The sequence below is a fragment of the Aphelocoma coerulescens genome, chromosome 4A (genome assembly GCF_041296385.1).
Source record: "Aphelocoma coerulescens isolate FSJ_1873_10779 chromosome 4A, UR_Acoe_1.0, whole genome shotgun sequence".
NCBI classification, from domain to species: domain Eukaryota; kingdom Metazoa; phylum Chordata; class Aves; order Passeriformes; family Corvidae; genus Aphelocoma; species Aphelocoma coerulescens.
In genome coordinates, this window is record NC_091018.1 from 3,949,564 (window position 1) to 3,976,678 (window position 27,115).

At 38.6% G+C, this 27,115-nt stretch overlaps 1 protein-coding gene across 1 annotated transcript in view; it reads right to left on the reverse strand.

The window, feature by feature from the left end:
- Window positions 1-292: 292 nt before the first annotated feature.
- The window catches only part of KLHL4 (kelch like family member 4), a 37,743-nt gene continuing 10,920 nt past the window's right edge, over window positions 293-27,115 (reverse strand). Inside the window, exons 2-11 of the mRNA XM_069015044.1 lie at window positions 17,860-18,030; window positions 17,285-17,421; window positions 16,161-16,357; window positions 13,090-13,302; window positions 11,855-12,041; window positions 8,655-8,879; window positions 6,626-6,788; window positions 3,763-3,975; window positions 2,567-2,738; window positions 293-1,892 (exon numbers count right to left, since the gene is read on the reverse strand). Of these exons, the coding sequence (XP_068871145.1) occupies window positions 1,833-1,892; window positions 2,567-2,738; window positions 3,763-3,975; window positions 6,626-6,788; window positions 8,655-8,879; window positions 11,855-12,041; window positions 13,090-13,302; window positions 16,161-16,357; window positions 17,285-17,421; window positions 17,860-18,030 (1,738 nt within the window). The 3' untranslated portion in view covers window positions 293-1,832. The remainder of the gene's footprint in view (window positions 1,893-2,566; window positions 2,739-3,762; window positions 3,976-6,625; window positions 6,789-8,654; window positions 8,880-11,854; window positions 12,042-13,089; window positions 13,303-16,160; window positions 16,358-17,284; window positions 17,422-17,859; window positions 18,031-27,115) is intronic.

Here is a 27,115-nt window from a genome sequence, read left to right on the forward strand (position 1 = left end):
GTGTTTGCTTCAGGTTCTTGATCTGCTGGGAAGTTAAAATAGCTCCTTCTTCTGATGTGAATTCTGGAACCCACGAGCTGGTTTAGGGTTCATCCCCCATTTGTTTGGCTCTTCGTGTTGGCTCAGATTTTAGGGGTTTTTTGTGCATCTTTTGTTCTTTTAGAGTACAAAAATGAGATTGATGCTTCTGTATCTTCTAGTTTTGAAAGGATGCAAAATAAAAACCACAAAGTTGTTAAAATATAGTCTAAATTTTCTTAGCAGAGAAAGTAAAGTTTATTTGAATGTAGCATGCCATATATAAACATAATTGATTTTTAAAGTTAAAAATGTCCTTTTTTTTATAAATATGCTTATGAGATTTTTTTTCCTTAGAGGCATTCAATAGGCTTAATACTATAAATTTTTTTAAAATAACATATTGCTAAAATCTGAAACCACAGTATTCTATCAGGGAAGTTGGCCTACACATTCAGAGATTTTTGTCTCTGTCCTGAATTTTCTGATACTGACAAAACAACAACATAACAAACACTGAGGTGGATACTGACCAAATATTGTGCTTTACAGCATAGAATATTTTACATACATTCTTTTTTCTAGAATACACTTTCAGCATTTGAAATTATAAAAACAAAATTAAAGCAAAATGGTAGAAATTGGCACGCAAAAAGAAAATATCATGCATGTGGAACACTATGTGCTGTTTTCAGGTGATTATTTTCTTGTTTGTTCTTGATTCTTAGCATTCCCCTAATTCCAGATAGAACATAAATGTTCACACAATGGTATCTAATGTTACACAGTGGATGTGGTTTATTCCTTATCATATTTCTACTGTACATGAGAGAAAGCTGGTAATCTTCAGCTGAGGTCAAAGATTGTCATATCAATATGATATAAAAATTTCATTTTGTAAGTTATATTCGAGGAATGTAATTATATGATTGTTTTAAAATTTAATGTGTGGTTATCATCCCAAGAAGAGTCGGATTAGTTTAACTCATACTGACAGATGGTTAGTGGGCAAAGAGAAATCCATGAATAACCTGACACACAGAGCAGCGTTAAAATATCACATATCTATGCACTGAAAATGATTGCAAATTATATTTGCATTATGTTTTGACAAAAGAGATTTCTTTCTGCTGGCACACAATGGCACAAAGTTACCTTAGCCCTACTATGACTTAACTTGCATTACTCAATTCAATATACTGCTAAAAATGGATATTCTGACACACTTCTAGCAGTGCTGGATGGAAAATAACAGCCAAATTATCTGCTTCTCTGAGTTGATTTTAAAGTTAATTTAGGAGTTTAATTTCTGAATATGGGAATTAAATCACTTCTGCAGAGAATATTCTGCTGTCAGTAATATCTAAGAGCTAATATTTTTTTTTGTTCAGTTCTCTTTTGGAGGTGCTTCATAGTCATTTTCATTTACTTAAAATGTAAAAGCTTGTGTTACAAACTTTAACATTCCTGACAACATAGAAAGAAAAAGAAGTTTTTGAAACCTTATACCATCTCTCATTGTTGCATTTTATAAATAATAGATACACTTTTGTAGCAAACCTGAACCATTTAAACATTTAACCTGTTTTACTGGATTTTATGAATTAGGCATAACAAAGGAATTCACTTCTCCAAAGTTTTCTGATTTTTGTGATGCAGGAAGACGCTTTTGTGCTCTAATAGTGTGAGGGTTCAGAGATAAATATTGTCTGTAAGGGAGGGCTGCTGAGGTGAGTGCAGTCTGTCCTGCTCCTGGAAATGTTTGTTGTCTGCTGAGACTCCACTCAGTTCAGTTTCACAATAATTTACAGTCCTCAAGGCAACTTTACGACAACAACACACGCTCCAGCCCGTCCAATGTTGACAGGGACTTCCTAGAAAGTAAAAGAAAAAAGGGAAAGAAAAAGGAGGAAACATATTTAGTAGCCTCCTATGATAGGACTAGAGGAAATTACTTTCAGATGAATAGGAAAGCAATTTGTTTATTCAAACTGATGTAATGCTAAAACAATTAGGTTTAACTAAGGTATGAAAACAGAGTTTGGGCTGTTTGGCAAAATTCAGCAGCCCCTGAGTTACAAGGGTGCAGCCTGGGGTTGTTCCCTTAACACACTCTGAAGGCCTTCACATCCTGTGTTCCAAAACCAGGGACTGTGTGGCTGCAAAGGATCTTGGCAGCTCAGGTGTTTCCTCTTGGTCTCAGCCGTGAGGGCCATAAATGCAAAAGTCTGAAGGCGCCTCCAGAAGAAGGCATTGCTGACAAACACACCAGATTACAACGGTGAAATTAAGCACTTAAGGCCCAAAATTAATTGTGCAACCTGGTTTGCTTGCCCATGCATTGCCTCCACCCCTCAGCCTGAGAGGCTTCACGTGGTTATTTTACAGGAGACACAACGAATATTTTATCCAAGCCCACCTACAGTATTGCTGCACCCTGATGTGCCGTTTTTCACCAAACCAGCGGTAATGTTTCAGTTATTTGGACAGAATTATTCCTAGCTGCAGGAAGAGCCCCTATCATTTATGAGGCAGCTGATGCCATTACCTCTGTCCACTCGTTGTTCTGGGCATCGTAGGACTCCACGGTGTCCAGGTAGGTGTGGCCATCGTAGCCCCCCACGGCGTAGAGCCTGTCCCCCAGGGGACAGATCCCAACCGCGTCCCGAGGCACGCTCAGAGGGGCCACCGTTGTCCAAGCATCTGTTTTGGGGTCGTACCTAGGAAGTGTGATGGTCAAACTCAGAAAAATGACTTGTGGAGGCACATTTCAAATTTAAGTTGCTGATATTCGCTTGTTTTCTCCTGCGTTGCTGTTTGGTTTACACCAGGAACGAGAATTGTGATGTGATTCAGTTTTTGATTTAGCCACTAGAGGGGCCTTCAAGCCCACAGAAAAGGCCCCTGTTTTCACTTTTTGATTACAGTCTCTCCATTTCAATTACATTAAGCCATCAATACATTTTAAACACAAGTGGAACCTGAGGGAATGATAGCATGGCCACCAGTTGACTCAGCAAAGTTAATTTCAATACATTCTTATTTTCTTTCTTCATAAAGCTTTTGGTTTTATCTTTCTCGTCAAAGTTTTCAGAAAATTTCACTGTAAAAGAAGTTAAATATCTTGTGTAGTAACTCTAAGTTTATCTCATGAAAGGCCTGGCACCATCTTACATTGATATTGATTTTACTTCTGATCTACTCCAATATAAATTGCAGTAAATTCCAGGGTAGTTCCTGCTTTACCCCATCTAACTGAGAACAGAATTGGTCCATTGTTGTTCACAGCAGGGGTTGAACACCCTCTCAGTTTTCCTTTCTTGTCCCCAAATGACAAGACTTTGTGATATTTCTTCTATTTTCACAACTTTTATCAGTATCAGTCAAATTATTCGCCGAACAACTGAAAAGTATTTAATTCCTACAATATATGGCACAAGCAGCCTGAACCTGAGTTTTGGCAGTTAAGAAGTAGAAAGGCCACAGGTTGAATTTGTCTCACTTCAGTTGCTTTTACCTGGTTCTTGGGTACCTCAAGCAGAGGGGAGGAATTTGCTGCTGAGGTTTAATTCTTTAGTCATCACAAAAGTATTGGGAATCAGTTATTCCTGCTCAAAACATTATTTTTAAAAGGCGGAATACGTTTTACAAACATAACGTTCCAACTGTGAAGAGAATTTATTCTATAATTCCTTCTTGGAATGTAAACAACAACAACAACAACAAAGCAAAATAAGTCCTTACCTCTCCACGCAGTCGGAAAGGCGGGAGCAGTGGTTGGAAGCAGGAGCATCGTGGCCTCCCACAGCGTACAGAAACCCATTGTAGGTCGCCACCCCGACGCCACCTCTCCTCTTGGACATGGAAGCACACAAGCTCCACTTGTTTGTGTGCGGGTCAAAACACTCCATGGATTTCAGGCAGGAGCTCCCGTCTCGCCCACCAACTGCATACAGCCTGGGATAACAACCCAGAAGCAGGCAAACAATTTCAGTCTTTATTCTCCCACTAATAAGAATTTTATTTGGCTAACCTCCTCCAAACCACCTTAAAATTGTCATTATGCCCATTATTTGCTGCGCTCTGGAACTTTCTTTGCTCAAAGGCTTTCCTGTGTTATATGAGGTCATGTTCTTCACTTGCAGTGTAAATGTCCAAGCAGCCACATATGAAAATTAAGCTGAAAAATTCATGCCAGGTTCTCTAAATATGAGCAATAGAAAGAATTGAATTGAAGGATGCTGCATATGTTTGAAATATATGGTAGCATTCCCTGGGATAGGGTTATAGAATATTGACATCACATTAAGAGATTTTCTGTGCTGATAAAGGACTCTAATAACATGAATAGACATCAAAAACATACTTAAAACATATAGTAAATATATTTTCCTCCAGCCTGCTTTTAAGAAAATCTGCTGGACAGAAGGTACCATCTTGTGTCATCTTGTCTGTTTACCCCAAAGCACCTAGCAAACAACTAAAGATTTAAACAGCTGATGTTAGGACAACTAGTAGGAATAAATTGTGTAATCCATGTTAAAAAACATTAGGGCAACTTTTAGGAATAAATTGTGGTAATGCATGTTTAAAAACATTGGGGGTTCTGGCTTTTTGTCAATGAGTTTTACAAAGCCTGAATTTCTTTCTGGTCTCAAGCAAACTTGGATGCTGCTGAACTATGATGGAATGTAATAGAAGATGGGATCAGATGTTGTATGCTGTTCTTTCTACTTCCTTTCAAACCCTGGTTGTTATTTTCTGCCATGAAATTGAATTTACTTAGTGCACCTAATTAGAGACCTAGGGAACACGTGGACTTGCCCAGAGTAAATCACCTGAACCAGATCAGCTGAATTTTCTTTTAGAAGTCTCTGTTTATTCCAGTGACTTAAAAAAGCTTTCAGAGAGCTCTGATACATATTTTAACTGGAAGATTCTTAACCATTGTTAGAATAATAAAAAATCCCCAGCTCTCTCTCTCCTAATGTTTGTTCCCTCGATAAAATTGAGTTTGCTTGTGCAGTTTGTTGTCTGATCCATACAAAACTCGAGGCTTTGATTTATTTTCTTTTTACAACATGCCACTGGACACAGACTGCTTGTTTACCCAGCTTTCACAGGGAAAGGAAATCTCTGTATATACAAAGTGATTGGTTGGGATCCTTTGTTTGCCATAACATATCTACAAACACAGTGGTGTTTCCCATCCTCTAAGGAAAAGACCAAATATAGCATTATTGACTGATGTTTTCAATGGACCATTTATTGGTCTGAAAGTGTTGCTCCACAGATATGTAAAGTCTTTTCTCGTGGGGTTGAACAGGAAAAAATATGGTGTGATTTAGGGAAACAGGAAAAGGAGAAGCATTCTGCTTGGTTGGACTGCAGCAGTAGCACTGAGTGATGGACATTTGATCTCCTGGTATGCCAGAAATTACATCACCAGACGTGATTTAAGCCCTGCTGGAGACAGCTTATATCAGCAATGATTGAGAACAGAGTCAGGATCGGGCTGATTTCCTCTTTGACAAAGTGGTTTCCTGCATGTCGTTGCTGTAGAAGGCACCAACAGGAGTTTCTGGTGGAGTTTTTGCTGAGAACATTTCCTCTGAGGTACAGCAGGGACCTTGAGAGGCATTTCTGCCTCTCTTGAACTTCTGAGCTATGATTTGAATCCTGCCCTTGTACGAATGCAAAACCCCAACCTGCATTTACAAATATCCCTTTGCTGACATCTTTGTTGCTTTTTTGTCCTTCTCTTTCTCTGGAGTTTACAGATTGATCAGGGAAGCCAGTGGCAAAGGTTCCAGGTAAATGCAATTGTCTGCCTGTAACTGAGTGTTCCCAGTCCCCATAAACTGGCTCTGCTAAGAGCTTCCCACAGCTTTAAATAAGAAGGAAGGTTGGTTCAAGCCATATTTTCCATAAACTGAGGCCTTTTGCAAGGCTGTTGTAAGATCCACATGGGTGTCTGCTCCCATGTAAAAGGGCTTGAGTGGCTTTAGCATCCTAGCAAAATGTTTAAGTACATTAACACTTGATTTTGGTGTATTCAAGAAATAAATGGAGGGCAGAACAAATCTGGAAAGGATACGATTTACAGGAGGCTATTTATTCCATTCCTAATTAATAAACTTTTCTTCTTTCCATTAAACACATCATACACCTTCGACATTTTAAAAATTGGCTGTGAATTTGTATGACAGAGGAAAGACTTTGTTTTCATACATGTTCTTTTAAGTCTGTTCAGACACAATGATTTTAAAGTGTGAGCACAGACTTGGAATATTTTCTTAAGTAGCTGATTTTATATCCCCATATATTATATTCCAGGTAAAATTCTGATGTGCACGTAATAACATTTTCACATTGCTATAGCTTAAAAGGGCTGAAATGTGTTTAAAACCTGACTGCAAGTTTGAAATCAATTTACCACGCAGCAGAGGAAAAGCTTTCCTTTCCTATGTCTGCGCATTATATTTTCTCTTTGTTTCCTTGAGGCCATTAATTACCATAAGCCTGAAAAGAAAATTTAAGAAGCTGTATTTCCAAGGAAGGAAGGAAGCAAATGCAAACCCAAAGAGAGGTTTTCCTGTTGCCATACTTGCTGTTGAGTGCCGCCACCCCGACGGTGCTGCGGGGGGTGGACATGCTGGCCACGTAATTCCACTGCCGCGCCTGCGGGTCCCAGCGCTCCACGGTGTTGAGGTAACTCCACCCATCGTGGCCACCAACTGCATACATTGGTCCTTCAAGCATTGCTACTCCTTGAGAGATGGAATTAGGGACAAATTATCCCTTGGTTTCAGTGACCAGCAGCGTATTCATTTCATACGTTAATTCCCTGTATGCAGATAAGCAACTTCAGCTGGTATTAAACGATCTGAAAGCTGCCTTTTCATTTGGCAGAATAAATAAAGATAAACAAGCACTTCACATACAGTGTTCTTCTAAATAACCATTATCTTTTGCCAAAAGATTAGAGGAAATCTGCTTTAGCTCTAATGTTCTCTTCTTGGACTTTTATCTCGCTTCTGGTGACCTTGCTCTGAAACAAATTTGTGCCCCAAAAGGGGAAACGATGTTATTCTCCTACAGAAAGGCAAAACTTGAGTCAGGCAACAAAAAATGTGCCCAAGCCAACAACTTCTCTTAATTCTGAGCCAGCTGAAGCTCTGTAGTGCTGCCAGCACAAAGCCTGGGTGGGTGGGTAGCTGGCTGTCCTTAGCAGCTAAAGCACCACAACATTTTAATGCCTTTTGGATAAGAGCTGGCTCCTATCTGCTGTCCTTGAGGCATGGGAGAGCCAACTTGGCTGTCACTGCAAAGCTCTGTGTGGACAAATCCTGTGCCATTGTGCTTCTCCAGAGAAGGGCTTTGGTGCCTCCCCTTTGAGAGCTGCTGCTGCTCTTTGCTCACTTTTTTAGGTGAGGCAAAATGTTTCAATCCAGCTGCTTAAAAGTCTTCTAAATCTGTCTTTCAGGCCTAAATATACATGGCCTGATTTCTTCAAAAGGCCAGCTCTCCACAGAATCTCCCTGAAGGTAATAGGGGCTGGAAGTGTGAGGCAGCTTTGCAAACCAGGCACAGATTGAAGCCAAACTTCGGGCACCCAAATCTATGGCTGTGACCTATTTGCTGGGGAGAATTATGCCCCTGTAGTCAGGAGTTATAAAGACTTCAATGAAAATTATTTCATCTGTTTGGTCTTCTTCCCCTTTGCTACCTACTAGTATTTGGTTTCATAAATGTTGTGCTCTAGCTGGTAGAACCCTACACTACCCTTTCTCCACCAAGCAGTGGAGAACATGACATAGGCCACAATGGTTTGTCAAATAATTCTGGATCAATCTTCCTCTTTTATCCATAAAAATAAAAATATTCCATGTTGTTTGAACTTGCCAATGATTTCAAGCAATACCTGTTTCTGTAACTCAAGAGAAGCCAGCTTTTTCATAAGACCTTTTTCATAAGACAATTTTCATAAATTGTTCAGAAATCATCATATTCCTTCTGTTACAGTCTACTCAGCTGCAAACTTAGCCTTATTTTTTATAGTTCCAGAAATAAACTCTAGAGTTCATATTCATATTATTCCTTCAGTGTGAATAATATTAAGGATTACTTTGCAGTAAAAAACCCATAGACACTAAGCCATGGCAGAGCTCTGTAAAACTTCTTGTAATTACAACATCAGAACTGGTGAAGTTGCACTTATTTCCATACACCCTTTTCTTCAGTGTGGGTAATGTCCTGATCTGAATTACAGAGGTGATTGATACCTCTGGGCTTAATTCATAATTTATTAAAAAAAAATAAAGTAAGGTTGTTCTTGTATTGTAAATGTATCTCTTGACCATTAAATCCTGTGAAACATTGATTATTTTCACTGTACCTTATATTTTGGAATTTCCTACAAGCAGAATTAACTCTGGAAGACCAGCGCTAATTAGATGAATACAAATAAAATCATAAAATTACGGAAACAGGCAAATCTGTCTTTGAAAAACATCTTCTACAAGTATTGCTGCGTGTTACTAAACGCTGTTAAAGGTTTTCTCAGCAGCATTTGTGTCAATCAAAGCCCGTCTGTGTGTGCTGTGAGGCGTTTGCAGAGGCAGAGCCCCTCTTACCCAGGCCATGCCTGTGTGTTGACATCGGGGGCATCACAGTCCAAGCCTTGGTGATGGGGTTGAAGCACTCGACAATGTTGGAAGTTTTGAGCCCATCCCTTCCACCCACAATGTAGAGCTTGTTGTCAATCACTGCAACTCCAAACTGCAGCCGCCGCCCGTTCATGGTCCCAATTTGGATCCAGCTGTTGGTTCTGAGGTCGTACTTCTCAATGGTAGTGGTGCCTGTGGAAAAGAGAGACAGCCATGGAGGGAGCAGTACCCAGCAGTCAGTAATCAGGTCAAAACACGATTAAATTATGAAATGCTGAAATTCTCTGTGTGAGATTTTGCTGTGAACTTCAGTTCTCATGTGAACGTAGTGAGAAAGCTGTGCTAATTGCATACATGATTGGCAAATCTATGAGAATATACTGGGAACAAGAAATGGAGAATTAAATTGAGGTAATATTTGTGTGCAAATATTGGAGAGAAGTTAAATCTATTACTTAAATACCATGAGGGTAGGGGTTTTGTGGGTTTGTTTTGGGGTTTCTTTATATTCCCTATGAATACGGTGCCTCACAACAATCTACTCTTTAACCATGTTTGTGCCCAAAGCATTAATGATATCAAAACCAGATTCCATGTATCTGTCTGAGGAACTGGACGAGCATCTCCAGCAATCCTGTGGATATTTTCCATTTTAGGATGGAGTCAGGCAGAAGACTGGGCTGTGTGTGAATGCACATCTGGTTCCCACAGGTGTCTTCCCCAACGCTCACCAGTGCAGCAGCCCTGCAGTAGCTGCTTGGCTGCTGTAACATATAAAGCCACATTTTCCATTATTTTCAGGTCACTGGACCTCCAGTAACATTTTTACTGAAACTCTTCAGAAGGCACGAGCTCTCTGCCATTCAGCACTGACACTTTTCCACGCACTGGCTCCCATCATCACTCAGGAGCCATAATTGCTCCTCTGAGAGCTGCTAAGCACAGCAAGGGCATGGCTCAGTAAGATCCAAGGCAGAATTGCCAGTTCCAGCTCCAGTGCACCCTGGAGCTCAAATTCTGCTCAGTCAAAGGCAACCAGATGAGGAAAACAGAGCCGATTTCTTGTTCCTTGACTGGGATTTGAGAGCAGACAAGTAGTGTTTTGAAGATAACAACAAGCAGTTTGTGGCTAAGAAATTCTTTTTACAACAGGAAAACAACCATGCAATAAAGCAGAAAAGAAAGGTAGGATTTGGTTTAGAGAACTGTTAGAGATCACATGCTGTACTCCAGAAATTCAGTGAAATAAGAGTTTATCTCATGCTATCTTTTCTCTTATCTATCTGTTTTTCCACATTCATAGGCTGGGAAAGGAACTACCAGCTCCACCTGCGATAAAACAGAGAAATTCTGCTTTCTGCCCTGTATTCAGAGCAGCTGGGTTTCTTTGCCTGTTCTTTCCATCTTGTTAGTCTGTTTGCTCCTCTTCACTTTGATTCTTTCTCATTTACTCTGTGCTAATACGTGAGTGCCCCAAAGTTCCCCACTTCAAAGGAAATCTCTCACACTAACTGAAACACAGGGAAAATGCAGTCAGGTTTCAGTGTGTTCAGATGTACCCTGTGGGCTGTAATTCTTACAGAGGCTGGAAGATTTGAAAGTCGTAAAATTAACGGGGTTTAGGCACATTCACATTTTTCAAAATTCTGGCCCAAAAGTACCTCTTTGATCTTCTTTTGATCATTGGAATTTGAGATTTGACTTCCTATTCCACCTGAGATAAGCACAAAGCCAAACCTGGCGTTGCCTGAGACACCAAACCTGGTGTCTGCCTTTATCACAGGCAGTGTGTTATTGCCAGCGGTGGGAGTTACTCCCTTCTCAGAGCTGTTCCTCCAGTGCATCCTGGTCTCTTACTGCTGTTTCCTTTATCTCACAATCCAGCCCAGGCTCCAAGGTTGAGTCAGAGCCGTGGAGGACAGCAGGGAGGAGCGGAAGTGCTGTTCTTCTTACCCATCAAAAGGCAAAAGTTCAAACAATTGGCTTCATTCCAAGGGAAGAAGCAGGAGAGGCACCACCAGGAAGTGCAGATGTTGACTGAAACAGCCCTTTCTTTGCATAACCTTTACTAGGCAAAATATATTGGAAAACTGTATTCTTATTTTAGGGGAAGAGAGTTTAAAAATTACCTTGAATACGTGGTTGTCTGATACAATTCATAAATACTCAGTATCGCTAATGAATCTACTTAATTGCAACAGTTTAACTCCAATTTGCTAAATTGTCCTACGAATGAGTGTTTTCATGTTGTGCTGGCAATGAATGTGTATTCTGCACTTGATTTGATTGCACAGAGATAGGGAGGTAGCTCTGCAAGGTGTCTCATATGGGCAAAAATCAGTTGTCAGCAGCTTTTTGTAAACCATGAAATGGATTATCTTCTTTGTGATTCTATTAAAAGTGAACTCACACGGCTAAAAGTAATTCTGTGCAGCAAGTCGCTAGACTTTAAACTAATTAGAGTTCTCTGGCTCCAAGCTGTGGGTTTGAAGTTGAGATTCCTGGAGAAAATGATTTAATATTCTGCCTCCTAAATAGAATAGTGCAATGTTTAAAGCTGTAACCTGATTGCAGTTGTGAAAATCAAATAATAGAAACAGAAAATTTAAAATAATTAATTTTCGACTACAAATCTGAAAAAAAACCTGTGTATGGAGTCCTGAAAAGAAGTTGCATTCATGAAAAATATGAATCTTTCCACCTGAAATTTTATAATAACGATTTATGAGCTCTCTGGAGTTCGATGATGCATTTTGGGTTTTTTTCTCTTCTTCAAAAGTTTTTTTAACTTTCTTGCTTTGTCAGAGTATAGACCATAAGGTACAATATTAAACAAATCTTGAAACATTTCAAACAGGTACATTTTCTTCTGATTTGTAAATTCAACTATTTTTTGCAAAAATTCATACTAAGTTTAATTTTAAAATCACCATCTCCATCAGACTTCTTTAGTCTGCACTTGAATATAAGTGTATTGTTTACAAATATGATCCTTGCAAGAAGAAAGAACTTCTGACACATAGGATTCTGTTCTTTTATTTGCTTTTCCTTCTTTTTCACCCCTAAACTGATATTTTCCTACAGGAAATATTTAAATAATTGTCATATATTCCCTGGGTGTCTGCAATACAATTAATTAATACACTCATATTAACTTGTGGGCTTACCTTTAGTGGCATCCATACCTCCCACAGCATAAAGGGCACCCACTGTGGATTTTCTGGGTTTAGTTCGAGGGCTCTGCATCATGGAGCGTCTCTCTGGCAGGAGGTGGTACTTCATGGCCTCCATGAGAAGTTTCTGACACTCCAGGTCATCTGCAAACATTGGGCTGTTTTCTAGATCAGCCAGGAGCTAAGAAATGGAAAAAAAAAAAAAAAAAAGAGGATCTTGATATATCATCTAAATCATTAAAATTGCATGTACTTTAATAATTAAAGTATTTGTAGCTACACCCATTTTAAGCTCACCACTCAATTGAGCTTTGCTGGGAACTCTGCTTTAATGCAAGCAAAACTGTATAAAGGTAGGGGGGAAAATTCTGTGAGTTTGAGGGCTTTGCCTAATTTTTTCTTACCTCTTTCTTTAAACTTTTAAAAAAGGTTAAAAACAAAAATGTAGTACTTCACCCTCTGAATGCAAAACTCATTCTGATGTAAATAAATCTAATATAGAGTACCAGACATCTCTGTGAGTATTAGAAGATATTAAATGTATTTAAAATTGTGTGTATAGTACTTTTATACTTTATCCAAGGTAGAATATTTGCAGCATTGATCACTTAGATCCATAAAGTGTCCTCACTGACAGTTTCAATATTCTGTATGCATTTCTGATGGGATATAAAGATTCTTCTATGACACAGGCACAGCAGTGTCACCTTTCCATGAAACAGAATGTCCAGCTCTGGAACTTGGTGGATGAATTGTCTCTTTCATAATTAAGGGACACGTAATGTCAGCGCTCAGAATTGGTAGCAATAATTTAGGCCCTTTTGTGTCTGTTTATTTTTTATGGCAATAAAGAAAGAAACTTTGTGGGTTAACTGTCCTGCAGTTTGGCAAATCCAAATACCTTTGCATGTGATCTAAAGTGCTGTGCTATTAGGGGAGCACTCTTACAACCCAACAAAGAAACACTTGGCTTTTGGAATACACTGACATTTTATAGAGGTAATTCTGAGCCTAGTAATTACACTGGCACTGGGGGATTTCTTTTTATCTGTTTAAAAACAGTGAAGAGGTATACTATATAGGTAAAAATATTAAAAAGTATAAAAATATACAAAAAAATCCCCAGTCCAAATCAGAACCTTTCCACGGAACTCTTCTCTCTGCCTACAGAATGCTCGAGACAAGCATTTCAGCTGGCAGAGCTCCCTGTTAGCCCTTCCCATTGATACCTGGGGTGGCAGCAGGGGCAGTCTGATGTAGGAGAGAAGCATTCCCAGGTCCCGCTGGCGGTTTTGCAGATCGTGCCTCACCCACATCATCAGGGCCTGGAAAATGGCTTCTTCATCTGGCACGTTGATGTCATCGCTAGACAAGAGCTTGGCAATTTCATTAGCTGGGAGCAAAAGAAATTCCTGGTTTTTTATTACTTCTATGAAGTGTTCCTAAAAATAGAAGAAGATTTCAATGCACTGATGATTTTCACACGTAGGAACAGCTTTTTCTTAGATAATGTAGGCTATGTGTATATTTCATTCTCGTTCTGTTCCACAATATAGGGAAATGCTGTGGGTATTCTAAAGATCACTGAACGTCCTTCTACCATTTAAGCAAGATTTTGGTTGCATTTTGCTGCCTCACTCTTGCAGAACTGAGGAATAATTCTCATTTTCACACCACCATACCACAGTTGTCTTTGCCAGGCTTCTTGTCAGCCTGCCCTGGCTTAGGGATTTGCCACTGGCACTTTTGTTCATCAGTGTGATCTTAGCACTGGGGCTTGATAGAAATACTGTTTGAAGATATAACATGCATTTTGAAAATGCCAGGTGAGCATTCAAATAAACTGTGTCACTTCTGCTGCAGATTCAAAGGCTTTGAGCCAATTGCACTGAAACCTCCAAATCCTTTTGCAACAAGCTATGCCAGCTGTTGGCTGTAGAACTCTGCTCTTAGGGCAAGAAAATACAGCAAAGGAAATTCAGCTCACTTTTCTAACAACACTATTTGGGCAATACAAAGTTGGAGAAGTCCCAGCAAAGGGATCTCAGTCTTTTAGCTACTGCTGTGATAAAACTCCCCAACTCCAGAAGTGACCACATGTACTAAATCCCTAGAGTCTTTCATAGAATCATTCTTCATTAAGAAAATATATTGTACAGTTGGGTTACAACAATATCGGAGCTGATATCAATATACATGAAAGCAATATACATGTAGTCTGTTTCTTTATCAAATTCCAAAGGGCAAAAGAAATTTGGTGAAGAGAGAGAGGGGGTTATGTTACTTGCAAAGAGATGTGTGTAGGAATTCACATCTGCATTTGAAACAGAATTTCTATTTCTGTACCTAGAATTAATATATCTTCTTTAGGAACCAGATTGAAATAGGGCAGGTGAAGAAATTCTAGTAACTGATATTTTATTGTTTGTTTTCAGCAGTTTCTTCACTTTCTGTTACTCATTTCAAATGTAGCCAGGATGCAAATACAAAAGTATCAGTGATTAAAGGAGATGTCAGCTTTGGTCTGTTATGCATATCCTGCTTTAATATTTGTGACATTCAGAGAACAGGGACAGGAAGGCCAGTCCACTTCTAGTTACAAATATAGCACAAGTTGTTTATCAGAACGAGTTCTATCTGCACAAAAAGATACCAGGCAGGAAACTGTTAATACTCTGCCTCAGTGACCAAAATATTGAAGGGGAAGGTTTCTATTGTGTCTGGTTTTATTGAATGGATCTGGTGTTTACAGTACATCTTCTGCAAATGTAATGGTCTCTATATTTACAGGACAACTTTCTGGTCTTTCCCCTAAGCTACACATTTTCACCAACATGAAACAAACCTGAATGTTTTACTTATTCCCTCCCACAATTTTTATGTGTTTGTGCATTTTTATGATCTCCTATTCTCCAAAGGTTTTTTCAATATCACTTCAAGGGTTTGAAACAAAATTTTCTGTAAATTTATTTCAGAGGTGCAGGTTTCCTCTTCTCTCTCTAAGCTGTCAGTAGACACGTGGTGGGTGAGTTTATGGCGTGCCAGCTCCTCTTTCATGGCAGCATTCTCAGTCTGTTCCATGCAAGAACAGGAGGTGAGAGGTGGTAGAAGTTGTTTGCAAATAAAATAGTGTAAAACTTATGCCCAGTGCTGCTGAGTGTCACAGAGTCCTCATGATCCTTCATATTAGACAGTTCTGAATGACTCAATTCTCAATTCTGTGACACATGGTTTCAAAAATTAATAAAGGTTTAACTCCTGGGAAAAACTGGAGGATTCAAATGGTTAAAAAAACTATAAAGAAAAAAGAGCTCTCTTACTGTCATAAAATCATAAATCCAACTGTATGATTTTATTTCAGTTTCGAAGAAATCTAAACCATAATTTTAAATGCCTGAAGCTGCCCCCATATTCTCAGGCTGGCAGGAGGGAAGAGGCAACAGTAGAGGGGGATTTCCTGATTTTGAATGAGTATAAAAAGGTGTGGAGCAGCAAGGACAACACTATTTTATGCAGGAGAGAACCTTTATCTTAAATGCCCCATTCCAAACTTTGGAATGTAAAGGGGATGTAAATCACTGCTAAACAAACCACTCATTACTGTGACAGGGAGGAGCACAAGCAGTGCCCTCAATCTGCACATGCCACTCTCACTTTTCTCAGCAGGTGGACATGCACAATCCCTTGCTGGAGTGTTCTCAGAATTATGAAGCCTCTAAACTGGTTCTGACATCCTCCACTAATATTTCAAACATAAATCTGCCATGTGTCTCCTAACAAGTAGTTCTTTTTATATCTATTTAGTTGTAGCAGTTGCCATTCTTTTTGTGTTTTAAGCTGTGATAGCACATCTTGTTGCCCTGAATATTTATCCCTCAATTTGGTTTCACAGCAAGTTATCTCGCTTCTCTGTTTCCCACACTCTGAATATTCATTTCTTGTTTAGAGCCAGAGGAGGATTATGTTCCAGTCAGGGACATGCTTCTTTTTAGCATTCCAAATCTTTCCAATACATTCTTTATTTTGACTCTTTTTATGCATGTCTCACCTTTAAATCAGCTTTAGAATTTTCCTTATGTGGAATCACAGGCACAAGCATGGCCCATTGCTGTTTGTCTCTAGACATGAGCCATGGTAAGGCCCTGTTACTCTTTTTGGCAGGAACAGGTACCACTCGTACTGCACATTCCAGTTCACTAAGGATGCCTTTCCACAAGGCAAAACTCTAAAATGAGGAGCAACACAAGTGACTATTTCTTTCTGTAATTATGAGTGCAGAGCTGTCAGCTGTTCACCTTACCATGGTGTAGGTGTGTGCCACCTTCAGCAGCTCCGTGCAGCCCTGGGCATCCCCGAAGGAGCGGATCCCCAGGCAGTTGGAAGGGTGGAGCTGCTTCATGAGGAAGTTGCAGCACACCTCAATAACCTGGGAGAGCTGCAGGAGGCACGCAGCAGCCAGCAAACTCTCGATGGTGTCTTCCTTTAACTCGAGGATACCTGGGCAGTTTTCATTTAGGAAAAAGAAAAATGAAGGTTTTAAGTCGTTTTCCTTGTGTTGTCATTATTTAATTTGTTGCTCTTTGATTTTTCTCTGAGATGTCCTCTGGCTAAAAAATTCATTTTCCTTTCTTCATACAGATGTTTTAACAGACTTACAGGGTTTGGTGGATTTTGAATACAATGACTGGCACATTTTTATTGGAACTTTAACAGCTTTAGATCTGATATGGATGGAAAAAAAATAAAAAGAAAATTTCTATTAGGGAAAAACCTTTCCCAAAATGCAACTCTGGGTAACCTGGTCTTGTGGAAGGTGCCAGGGCTGGAGAAAGATGTTTTTTTAAGCTCACTTCTAGCCCAAAGTAGGAAAATTCGTATATTACTGAATAAAAATATATATATAATGTTGGGGAATAGAATTATTGGGATCAATAAAAGAACTGTGCAAGCAATAGGGCTGGAGGTTTTTGGGCTTGTGTGTGAGAGACACTTTCCATGGGAAAGTCCCTGTGTGAAGGTAAACAATCAGCCTGAGAAAAGACAGGGAGTGAAGAACTTGCAGGTGTGATATCCGGGAGTGAAACAAGGGAGGTGAGCACAAAATTCTTTTGCTCATAACAAGACTGTGGAAAACTGCCAATGTAGGTCCAATTATGGAGAAATAGAAATGTGTCTTGATAAGCTTTAAGCCACTTAGGAGCTAACAAGCTGGTATACTATATAAGTGCCTTTGGACTGCTAATAAAGGGAGTTCATTTATCAACCATATTGGTTTGGATTCTCTTTCTCGCTCCCCCCGCCGGGGATCCGGGCTCCTCGTCCCGCGTGGCTTCCAACATATAATGTTTCCATAAGAAGAAGTTTAGTGTGAGAAGCTGGGAAGCAGCAGCACTGGGGGCACTAATTAATTAATTAATTAATTACCTGTGTAGGCGTAGCGCACCAGAGCCTTCAGCGCCTCGGGATCCACTCCCTCCATCTTGATCTCCTCCTGCTTTGCTTCCCGCACGTCGTTGGTGAACATGGCAGCGAAGTAATCAGACACTGCACTGAGAACCAGCCTGGAGGGGAGGCAGTGTGAGCAGGACAGAAAATTACCTCATAACCTCAACAGCAGGCAGAAAATCCAGTGTTATCGTGCTATAAATTGTGTGTACAATGGAAACAATTAGCTTAGGATTCAAATCTTGTAGCAGTGAAGTTAAAGGAGTAATTAGTAATCTAATTTTCTCCCAGAGTGCTTATTTGGGCAGATTTTCTTCGCTGATCTTGCTATAGTTTGACAGCAATGAGAGGAGAGGATGGACAATGCTGGTGGTTTGTATTTGAATTTCATTCTGTTTGAAATAATCAATGTGAAAGGTTGATCACATAATTTTATAATTTTATTCCACATTAGCTGAAGTCCTAATTAACTGTTCATTCATAACTAACCAGGGTATTCATAAATTGAGGCAGCTTTTGGAAATTTCAGGCCCAAAGGATCCTGGGAACTGTACCTGTGAGCTGGAATCTTTTGGTCCCCAGCGATCAGGAGCACATCACAGAGCTGCTTCTGCTGCAGATAATTCTCCATTTTGCGGAAGGTTTGCTCCGCGTGGTTTGTGGACTGGAAATACTCATCAGAGCCATTGGAGCTCATCCCAAGAGAGCTGCTGGTCGTGGACAGCCTGCCAGGGACAGAGGCAGTGATGAACACAGCGTTAGAAATGCATTAGAAGTGCTGGTTAGGGTGGGCTTTGTTCAAAAGACAGCAGCACAGAAATTTTGAAAGTTAAAAGGTCCCACAATCCTGGTCTTACCATGGCTTCTTCCAGCTTTTTCTCTTTGGTATCTGGAAGTTTCCATTCGTAAACCTGCCCCTAAACTGTACTTTACTAGACTTGTCTGGAGTAGGTGGTGCTACTGACTTGTCTGCTTCCCTCAGTTTTGAGTGGATGTGCTGTTTGCACAGCACTGACGTGATAAATGCAGCCTCACAAAGAGAATCCTCGAAAAAACCCCTATTTTCCTGTGATACTGGTAGCTAAAATACCTCTTGGTATGAAATGTGGACTATTCCATCTTTAGGTGAAATTTCTGATCTCTTCTTCCTTTGTCCATTAAATTACATGTCTCAGTAGGAATGGGTCTGAAGAAAACTTAATGAGCACCACATAATTCTAGAGAAATTGCCAAATTAAAAACCCACAGAACCTGTACATTACATGGCCTTTAGAATCTGAATGCAAATAATGGAGACAAATTAATTTCTCTGCCTTTCATGGAAATGTACAATATAAATATATTCCTCCCACTCCAGAATTCTGTTAGCTGTCCTACTTATAGAAAACCCATATTGTTTTTTCAAAACATCAATTCCTTTCAGCCTTTTAATATGGATTAATTTGCATATTGAAACACCTTTCTGACACTTCCTTAGGAAAATCTTTATTTTTCTATCCATCTGTTTTTAGTGAAATAATAATGCATTTGTTGATATAAATGTTTATCACAGACCTTGAAAGTGCTGCAATATTTAACATTACTTTAGCTAAAGATTATTTAGAAAATCATTTTTGAAAAAGCTAAATATTTTGTTAGAATGTAAAACACCTGGGTTTTTTTTAAATTTCCAAGCCCAACTAGGAAATAGTGACAGCTGGTTGACTAAATTTCCTGGCTGTCTTTGATACTGTTAATACAAATTCATAAATGACTAGGAGAGATAAGATCTCTTCATGAAATTAGCATATTAAATTTAGCAGAATATTGGATTACATCCAGAATTTAACATCTAGTTCAGAAAACAGGGAAATAAAAATGGGTAAGTCAGGTTGAATTGGTAGTATCAGAAAATAGAGATGTTAGATCATACATTTTCAAGGATCATACCTCATTCTATAGCTAATAGAATTCAAGGGAAATAATTAAAAATCAAATTATAATGTAATATTGAATTGAGACACAGCAGTTTTCCATCCCCTCTGCAAAACATTTCTGTCTTTATTACAATTTCAAATCCATTTTAGTTTAGCTTAGTTTAGTTTTAAAGGAAAAGGGGAAAACCAAGTTGACCTCTAATGTGTTTCCTTTGTCATTTAAGACTTACAAAAATGAATTTGTCTCAGTGTGTTTAATGACTCCACTTTCTTATTTGTTTTATTTCAATGCTTCATAGAAAATGACAAAGCTGCAAAATTGGATTATATGCTCATTAGTTTTGTATCAGCTACTGGATGCCAAATTCATACTCTAATGTTTTGCTATTTACCTCTTGAGTGTCCTTTAATGTTTTTCAGAAAATTGGTTTTTGAAAAAATCTTTTTTTCAGATTCATTATATCCACTCTAAGTGTTGTAGCTCAGTACATTGCACTTAGCCTTGGTGTTTGCAGAAAAAACTCAAATAATACTCAACCATCCCTACTGTAAATAGACAGTACCAGTTGTGAGAAATAAATAATTCCCCACAGTGTGTATTTAATTGTGGTTAGAGAATCATTGCCAAGGGAGTGAAAGTCTAATTATTTCATTTAGTGCTGAGTACTTTTTTCACAAGTTTAGTGGAGTCACATTTAACTACAGTAGCAATACCACTAATATAATTAATTATTTCAAAGGCAAAGGTCTTTAGAGACTGAAAAATACTGGAATCAAAAGCAAGTTTCCATTAATATTAATATTATAATTTCTGGTTTATCTGCAGCAGCTGATTCAAAATGGTAGATATATTATGGAGGGGAAAAATTAAATTCAAAGTTAAATATTTATATATTTTCCTTAGTGTATGACTGTCAGACTCAAATATTGACCTTCAGAGTGTAACACTGGGTAATGGTGAACTGAAGAAGTCAAAGCTCAAAATATCTTAAAGGAAGGAGTCAGGAAAAGGCCCCTGGAGTCTTTGTGGGATTCTGGCAGAGGATGCAGCATAGGTAAAGATTTATTCCTGTAAAATCTGCACAAGTCTGGACAAACAAAAGCTGAATATTCAGGAATAAAAGTTTCCAAAAGTGCATCAGTCAGGAAGGAAATTATCAATGAATTGTTCTGAAGAATCAGGAGCTCAAACTGTTTAATGTCATCTTTGAGTTGGTGTTCACTGGGACAAGGAGCTGTAACACCATTGGCATTGGTAATAATGGCTTAAAACGTGGATTAGCTTGGAGAGATAAATCTATATTTAAATTATTCCAAAGTCACTGAGATGTATGAATTTCTTTTTAGGTAGATAGTCAAGTGAAATGATTCCAGAGTTTTCCTGCAAGGATTTGTGAAGGATAGTCAAAATATGGTCCCATTTTTTAAAAGAAACATGGAATTTTGAAACAGGCAATACTGAAAACTTGAAGAAATAATCAAAAAGCATTAAGTGTGTTGATGACAAGGACATAAATACCAGCCAGCATGGCTGGTCAGAATGAATCATGTCAGAACATTGTATTTTATTCTTTTTTTCCAGCATATCAAAGTTTACTGGGAGAAAAACATGAGTTGTCAGAAGTCATCTCGCCTTTTGGATGGCTTCTGACACTATTTCACACGACATTTTCAAAATCGAGCTGGGATGGCAGGTTTTAAGTGTAATAAATATAAGAGATATGAATAACTTGTTTAACCATGCTTGAAACTTATCAGGGATTCAGTTCCAAAGGCAGACAAGGTGCTGAGAGCATGCCAGGCAAATCCTGCTTCTGATGCTACTCCATGTCTATTACAGAAAATCATGTGATGGAAGCAGGGTTTAATCATTACATGGACTTATCATAGCAAGGCACAAAGTTTTTGGGAACAGGATTTAAATTCAGAGATGCATCTTTGCCTTTGTCATCGCTGAACTTTAGGGAAATTTGTACTTTTCAAAGAGCTGCTTACACCTCTGTTCAAATAATTACCTGAATGAAACACAGGGGAGGAAATGACAGGTAACAGTGAGATTGCACGGGATCCTAAGCAAGCTGGAAGTCAAAAATGGTGTTTGAAGGTAAAATTTCATCTTTTCTGTAATCAGAATTGATGTAATGAGTTTTGTGATTCAATGCAGGCCTACAGTTCTTTAAAATTGCGAATTATGTTAGATTTATTTTCTGTCATAATGACGTACTCTTCACATTAGTCAGCAGAGCACTCTTCATTAATCAGTCTATAAATTCAGATTTCCTCATTATTTAATTAGAATGTGATAACACATAAATGCCATTTATCTGCCATATCCTTTTTAAAATCCAGTGGTTTATTAAACCTCATTCAGTGTGCCTGTGGCCAAAACCAGGAAGCAAACCTGATGATAAGAAAGCTTAGAAGTGTAATATTGCATGAAAACAAGGTGATTTATTGGAGTCTTTTCATTTTGTTGATGTTATTATTTACATTTTTATGGTGACCTCTCTTCTTCTTGGGTATTTGTTGAATGTGCCTATTTAAGCTGCTATGATATTGGTGAAATTCAGTTTAATCAGGTAACAGTTCAGTTATCAGTGTCACTATCACAGCTGGGAGTTCAGAGGGGCTTCAGCTCTGTGGGGCACTGGACGTGCTGGAGCTGTGGCAAGGCAAAACTGCAACTCCATCAGTTCAGTTTGTTTGTGCAGCACTATTTACAGTGCAGCTCATCATTTTTCTTTCCTCTCATTTATTGTTGCTTATATAAGAGAAATGCAGCTCAGCCCCTTTCCTGCAGACAGCTCTGTCCTGTGCAGCTGGGTGAGCTCTGCCCCTCGGGCTGCTGGGCACTGGTGTGGGGCTGGAGTGAGAGAAACCCTTTTCCCACAAAAATCACAGCATCTGTCACAGCTAAACCCCAGCAGCTGGCTGAGAACTAAAAATATTTCAGTTAGGAAGTGACTTCTGAGCACAGATAAAATAATGCTAAAGTTGATGCACTTGTATTAATTGATGCTGATAAAATTACAGCACATCAGTAACTGTCCCAGCCTCTGCCTTGAAATTTCTACTGCAGTTATCTCTTTATTTTTTACTCTTTAGTGTGAAGTTTTTAGGGTATGGGTGAAAACTTTTGACCTAAAAGAGTATGGAAAATTGTTGGTGACTGCTGAGGTTGTAACATTAACCTGAGGTTGTAATAATGATAGAAAACGATGTAGTAAGTGAAGAAATAAGTCATTAAAATTTATAATTTATTTCAGTTAATGGAGAAACTCCTGATTTCCCAACTAAACTGAAAGCTCTGACAATTCCTTTAGAACCTGGAGCTCTTGAAACTGCCTGGTTTTAAGAATTTTTTTATTGCTGGAGTTAACATAAACCTGCCTCTTCTCTCAGTCGGTGTCAGTTAAAATAGCTTTTCCCTTCTGGGATTACAAGTGTAAATGTGCATGTCATTAACTGCAGGAGCTTCAGCAAAACACTGAAACCACTGGAGCCGGTTTGAGTTTTGTTCCTCCCCCAGACATGACAATATACAGACAGATGTCATCATGATTCATACCAGGATGAATTTGGGTTATGATATTTTGAATGCTCCTAGGAATAGAAATCATGTATTTGTTGGGGTAATTCCACTGGAAAATGGAAGCTGCACCCAAACTGCAGAGCCCCTGAGCACTCTGTGCTTTCACACATCGTGATTCGTGGTACAAAGATGAGTCAATCCAAACACTCTCCTCAGTAAGATATTTTCCTCTGGAAATCGTATTTTTTATTCTTTTTTTAACAGAAAAGGCTAATTACAAAATTATTTTCCAGACTCTGCAGATCAGCATGTGAACTCCCTTGGTTGTTGATCTTTTTCTACTTTTTCTACTGTTGAGAGCTTAATGCATTCCTCTGTTGGCATCTTGTGTCTACAGAAGGGTTTTATGCTCATTGTTTGTTTTATGTGGATAATTAAGAAATTGAATAATCCTATGTACATAGAAAGGAGTTTCTAATGATTCTCTTCGTGGTACAGACTCATCTGAACATGAAACTTTGCTATAAACACTCTAATGCATGACTTAGGAACACTTATTTCTGTAGCAGTATCTAATCAACCTGGAGAGAACACTGCCTGTGTTCCCTGTTTAATTTAAGAGATATATGTCCATATTCAGAGATGAAGTGAGTGTCTCAGACAAATCATTTCAATTAAAGCCAGTTTGAATCACCATTCAAGAACATTATCCTCTAGGAGGATTAACACTGTATTCATTTGCATTATGCAATAGCAACTGAGTGAAACCTTTCAGGTAAAATGATAGGAGTATCTATATTATCATCTTAAAATTATCCTTTGTTCTAACAATGCCATGTGGTCGCTGCAATGCCTGATTTCCAAACTCACGTTTGTATTGCATGATTGTGTTGGAGGGAAATTAAAAGTCATGAAGGAGAAACTCCGGGAGGCTGAGTACTTGCTCAGCTTCCTGGTAGCAAGTGTAAATCTTTCCAAAGAACAGAAAATGGTGTGTCCAGAAGGCATGATATAGCACGATTTCAAGCTGTCAGAATGTACAAAATGAAAAGTAATGGCTTAATGCTGGATCTGGGCCTGTGGCATTTTTCCTTAGAGAACATAGAAAAGAAAATACAGGCCAATGGCAAAAAAAACTGGTTTTCACTCCAAGGAAAACTCTTGCCAGATGAAACTAATTAACTGCATGTTTCTTCCTTCATTAAGCACTTTTCAGAAAGACTCCTGATGGGAGAGGTTGAGTGGAAGAAGACCTGCTTTGTGCTATCCCTTCTGACTATTGTTGGGAAAAGTGGAGTAAAGAGGCGCAAAGGGAGATACAAGTATAAGAAAATTCCAAATGTGAAGTGGTTGTGCCTCCAGTGACAGAGCTTTGAAAAGGCAGAGAGTAACAGTCTCAGTGGCAATTAGGCCTGCCCCTACCAACCTGAGCCTTGCAGCTAATCAGATATGGATCCTGCTGGGAGATTTCTTATCTTGATTTGTTAAACCTCAAATGACTACCATAATACCTTGATACATGCTTCTCACTTCCTTTTTGGTTTTCATCAAAGGCAAAGGGACACTCTTCTTGGCTTCTCACAACCACTTCATTTTTTACATCTTTTTCTTTTCTACTTTTGTCTGTTTAAATCCCAAATAACAAATAACAAGACTTAACATATTTTCCCATTCAAGTGAGACATGACCCCCTATTTGAAGGCACCTCTTCAAATTTCATTTTGCTGTGTTGTGAGACACCCCCAGTCTTGTAAAAATCTCCAGGCTTGTTCCAAAATATCTCCTGACCTGATTCAGCTGATCTGCTGGATACCTCATTCAAGGCTAAACTCTACTGTAATGGGGGGAAAAAAGTGTGATTTTTAACCTATTTGGCCAGAGTGCCCTATCAGAATTACAGATTTGTTAGAAATGAGAGAGAGAGAGGATGTGTATAAAGATCTGGGCAGCCTCACAGGTAGAAGGCACAGATGAGAGGTAGACTGAAGCTTTCTATTCTGTTTGAAGGTTTTGTGAGCCATATAAGTTTTTCTGTGATCAATTCTCTCCTCCTCTTAATTGTGCAATTACACCCTGAGAGAGTTTCCCTGTTTGCCAAATATTTCTATGTGTTCATGGGTACAGATATCCTGATACCAAAGTGCTCTCCAGCCAGTTGTTATCTTCTGAGCTTCTGTGACAGAAAACATAACTCAAACCTAGGTCTGGAAAAGAATTCAAATAACTTAACCTGCTGTATTCATTTCTGGCTCAATTGAGGACATTTTCTTTCGAGTCAGTACAATCAAACCAGCATGCAGTGAATGCCCCTCCATATTTACTGGAAGGGATTTTTATTGTTATAAATTATGTAGACTTTTGTGCTTTAGCTCCTGTTCTTACCTTTGGTCACTGACTTTCACTTTTTAATACCTGAGAAATATTTTAGCATTTATCATGATGTACATCGTTGCTAATGTCAGAAATTAACACCCACTGAACCTCTCCTGTGCTTGCTCAGAAAAGAAGGGGGTTGAGACAGCACCTTACAGGAACTGCTTATTGAGGAAACCTCTATTTGTGAGTCCACAGCACCTTTGTGAGACAGAGAACTGCCTTTACAACCTTTACAGGCAGAACATTAGGTCTGCTTTTATTTGACAGTATCAAGTGTATTTAACACCATTTCTGACAACATGGCTTAATAAACCTGTTCTCTTGATGCCATTAGTGACTTGGCATTCATCTGGACAGGTAATAGTGATAACTTGCTCCAACAAGCCAAGGTCACTGGAATTGAATCGGAATAAAAACGTGAAATCTAAACAAATGTAGCACATTAAATCAAAAGAAAAAAAAAAAGGCTAAAAGTGTGTAACTGATAGGAATTGTGGAAAATATTGCTTGTATTATTATTATTATGACAGGTTTTTTTCCTGGAGTGCCAGTAGTAATCACCAGGCTGGAGAGAGGCAAATCTGCATTGTAATATGATTATACAAAAAAGAACACAGCAATTTTATTGCATTTATTCAATAAAATATATATTACAACTACGGTGAGGTTGTTATATAACCATAACTAAATGAAGCATGTGATAATATGCTATCATATCTAATCTTGAGAGAAGAAACCAGTCTTTCCTTGGATGGGTTTTCTGCCTTGTGGAGAAGGAATTGATTATTTAGGCTCCTTGCAATCTGTGTTGTTTCAGTGAAAATGCTCTACAAGATCAGCCTGAGACTCTTCACCAGGTTTTGAAATCTCCATCCTGAGAGATTTCCAGGACCTGACTGGGTAAAGCCCAGAGCAACCTGGGCTGATCTCACAGCTGATGCTGCTTTGAGCAGAAACTGGGCTGGAGACCTCCTGAGATCCTTTGCAACCCAAACTTTCCTGTGATCTTACAGTCCTGTGACTCCCAGTAATTCAAAAACTAGAAAGAGGTAATAATATATTTAATAAGGATTTCAAATAAAAGGTGAAAAGTCTTTAATTAGATTAACATAAACACTAATCTGTACCCATCTCAATGTTTTAAGGGTGGCCTTAAAGCATTGATGCACTTCTTTCTGGAAATTTTTATGTTTTAATTTCTCTTTTGGGAATTTTCTGACAGTTTTGCCCTGCGGCTGTAGAAAACTGCTGATAGTTGTTTAATCTTTGTGCAATATCATAATATTTCTTTTACTGTGTTCCCATTGACCATGTTTCCCCCAGCAAAATCAAATCAGAGCAAATCAAATGTTTTAGGGCCAGTTCAGCCTTTCCTGCCACCTTTTGCTAGACACTGTCTGCTGAGCACCTCTTTATTGAATAAAATTGATGTTCCCTCCAAATTCAATGTGAGATTCAATATTAAATTTAGCAGGCAAAGCTGTGACCATATTTATGTTACTTTGGGTCAGGCCCCTTTTTTGCTGGGGTTTTACCTTTCTAACTTGCCAGGAGTCTGCAAACAAGCTTTATGTATTGCAAATCTTCCCAAATAATCTACATTAGAGATTGGTCTTCCATTTGAGAGAGTATTTGTGGTACAGGAAAACTGGAATGATCTCACCAACAGCTTACAGAATAAAAAAATTAACAGATAAGAAAGTTACAAGCCTAGAAATTAGAAATTTCACATTTCAACTATGTTATTCTCCAAAATTATTTTAAAATAAGCTTAACATTGAAAGCTATTTATTGGAAAAGGTAATAGATTAACAAACTGCCACATAGCAGGAGCCAGTAAAAGTGAAATAAAAGCCTTTTAATTAATGGCTTGACACAAGGGGAAGAACAAAGGGTGTTTTAGGAACTGTAGAGACTCAAAACAACTTGTAAAAAATTGAAAGATAGTATATCAATCTGATGCATTGCTTAAAAGTATAAGGAAAC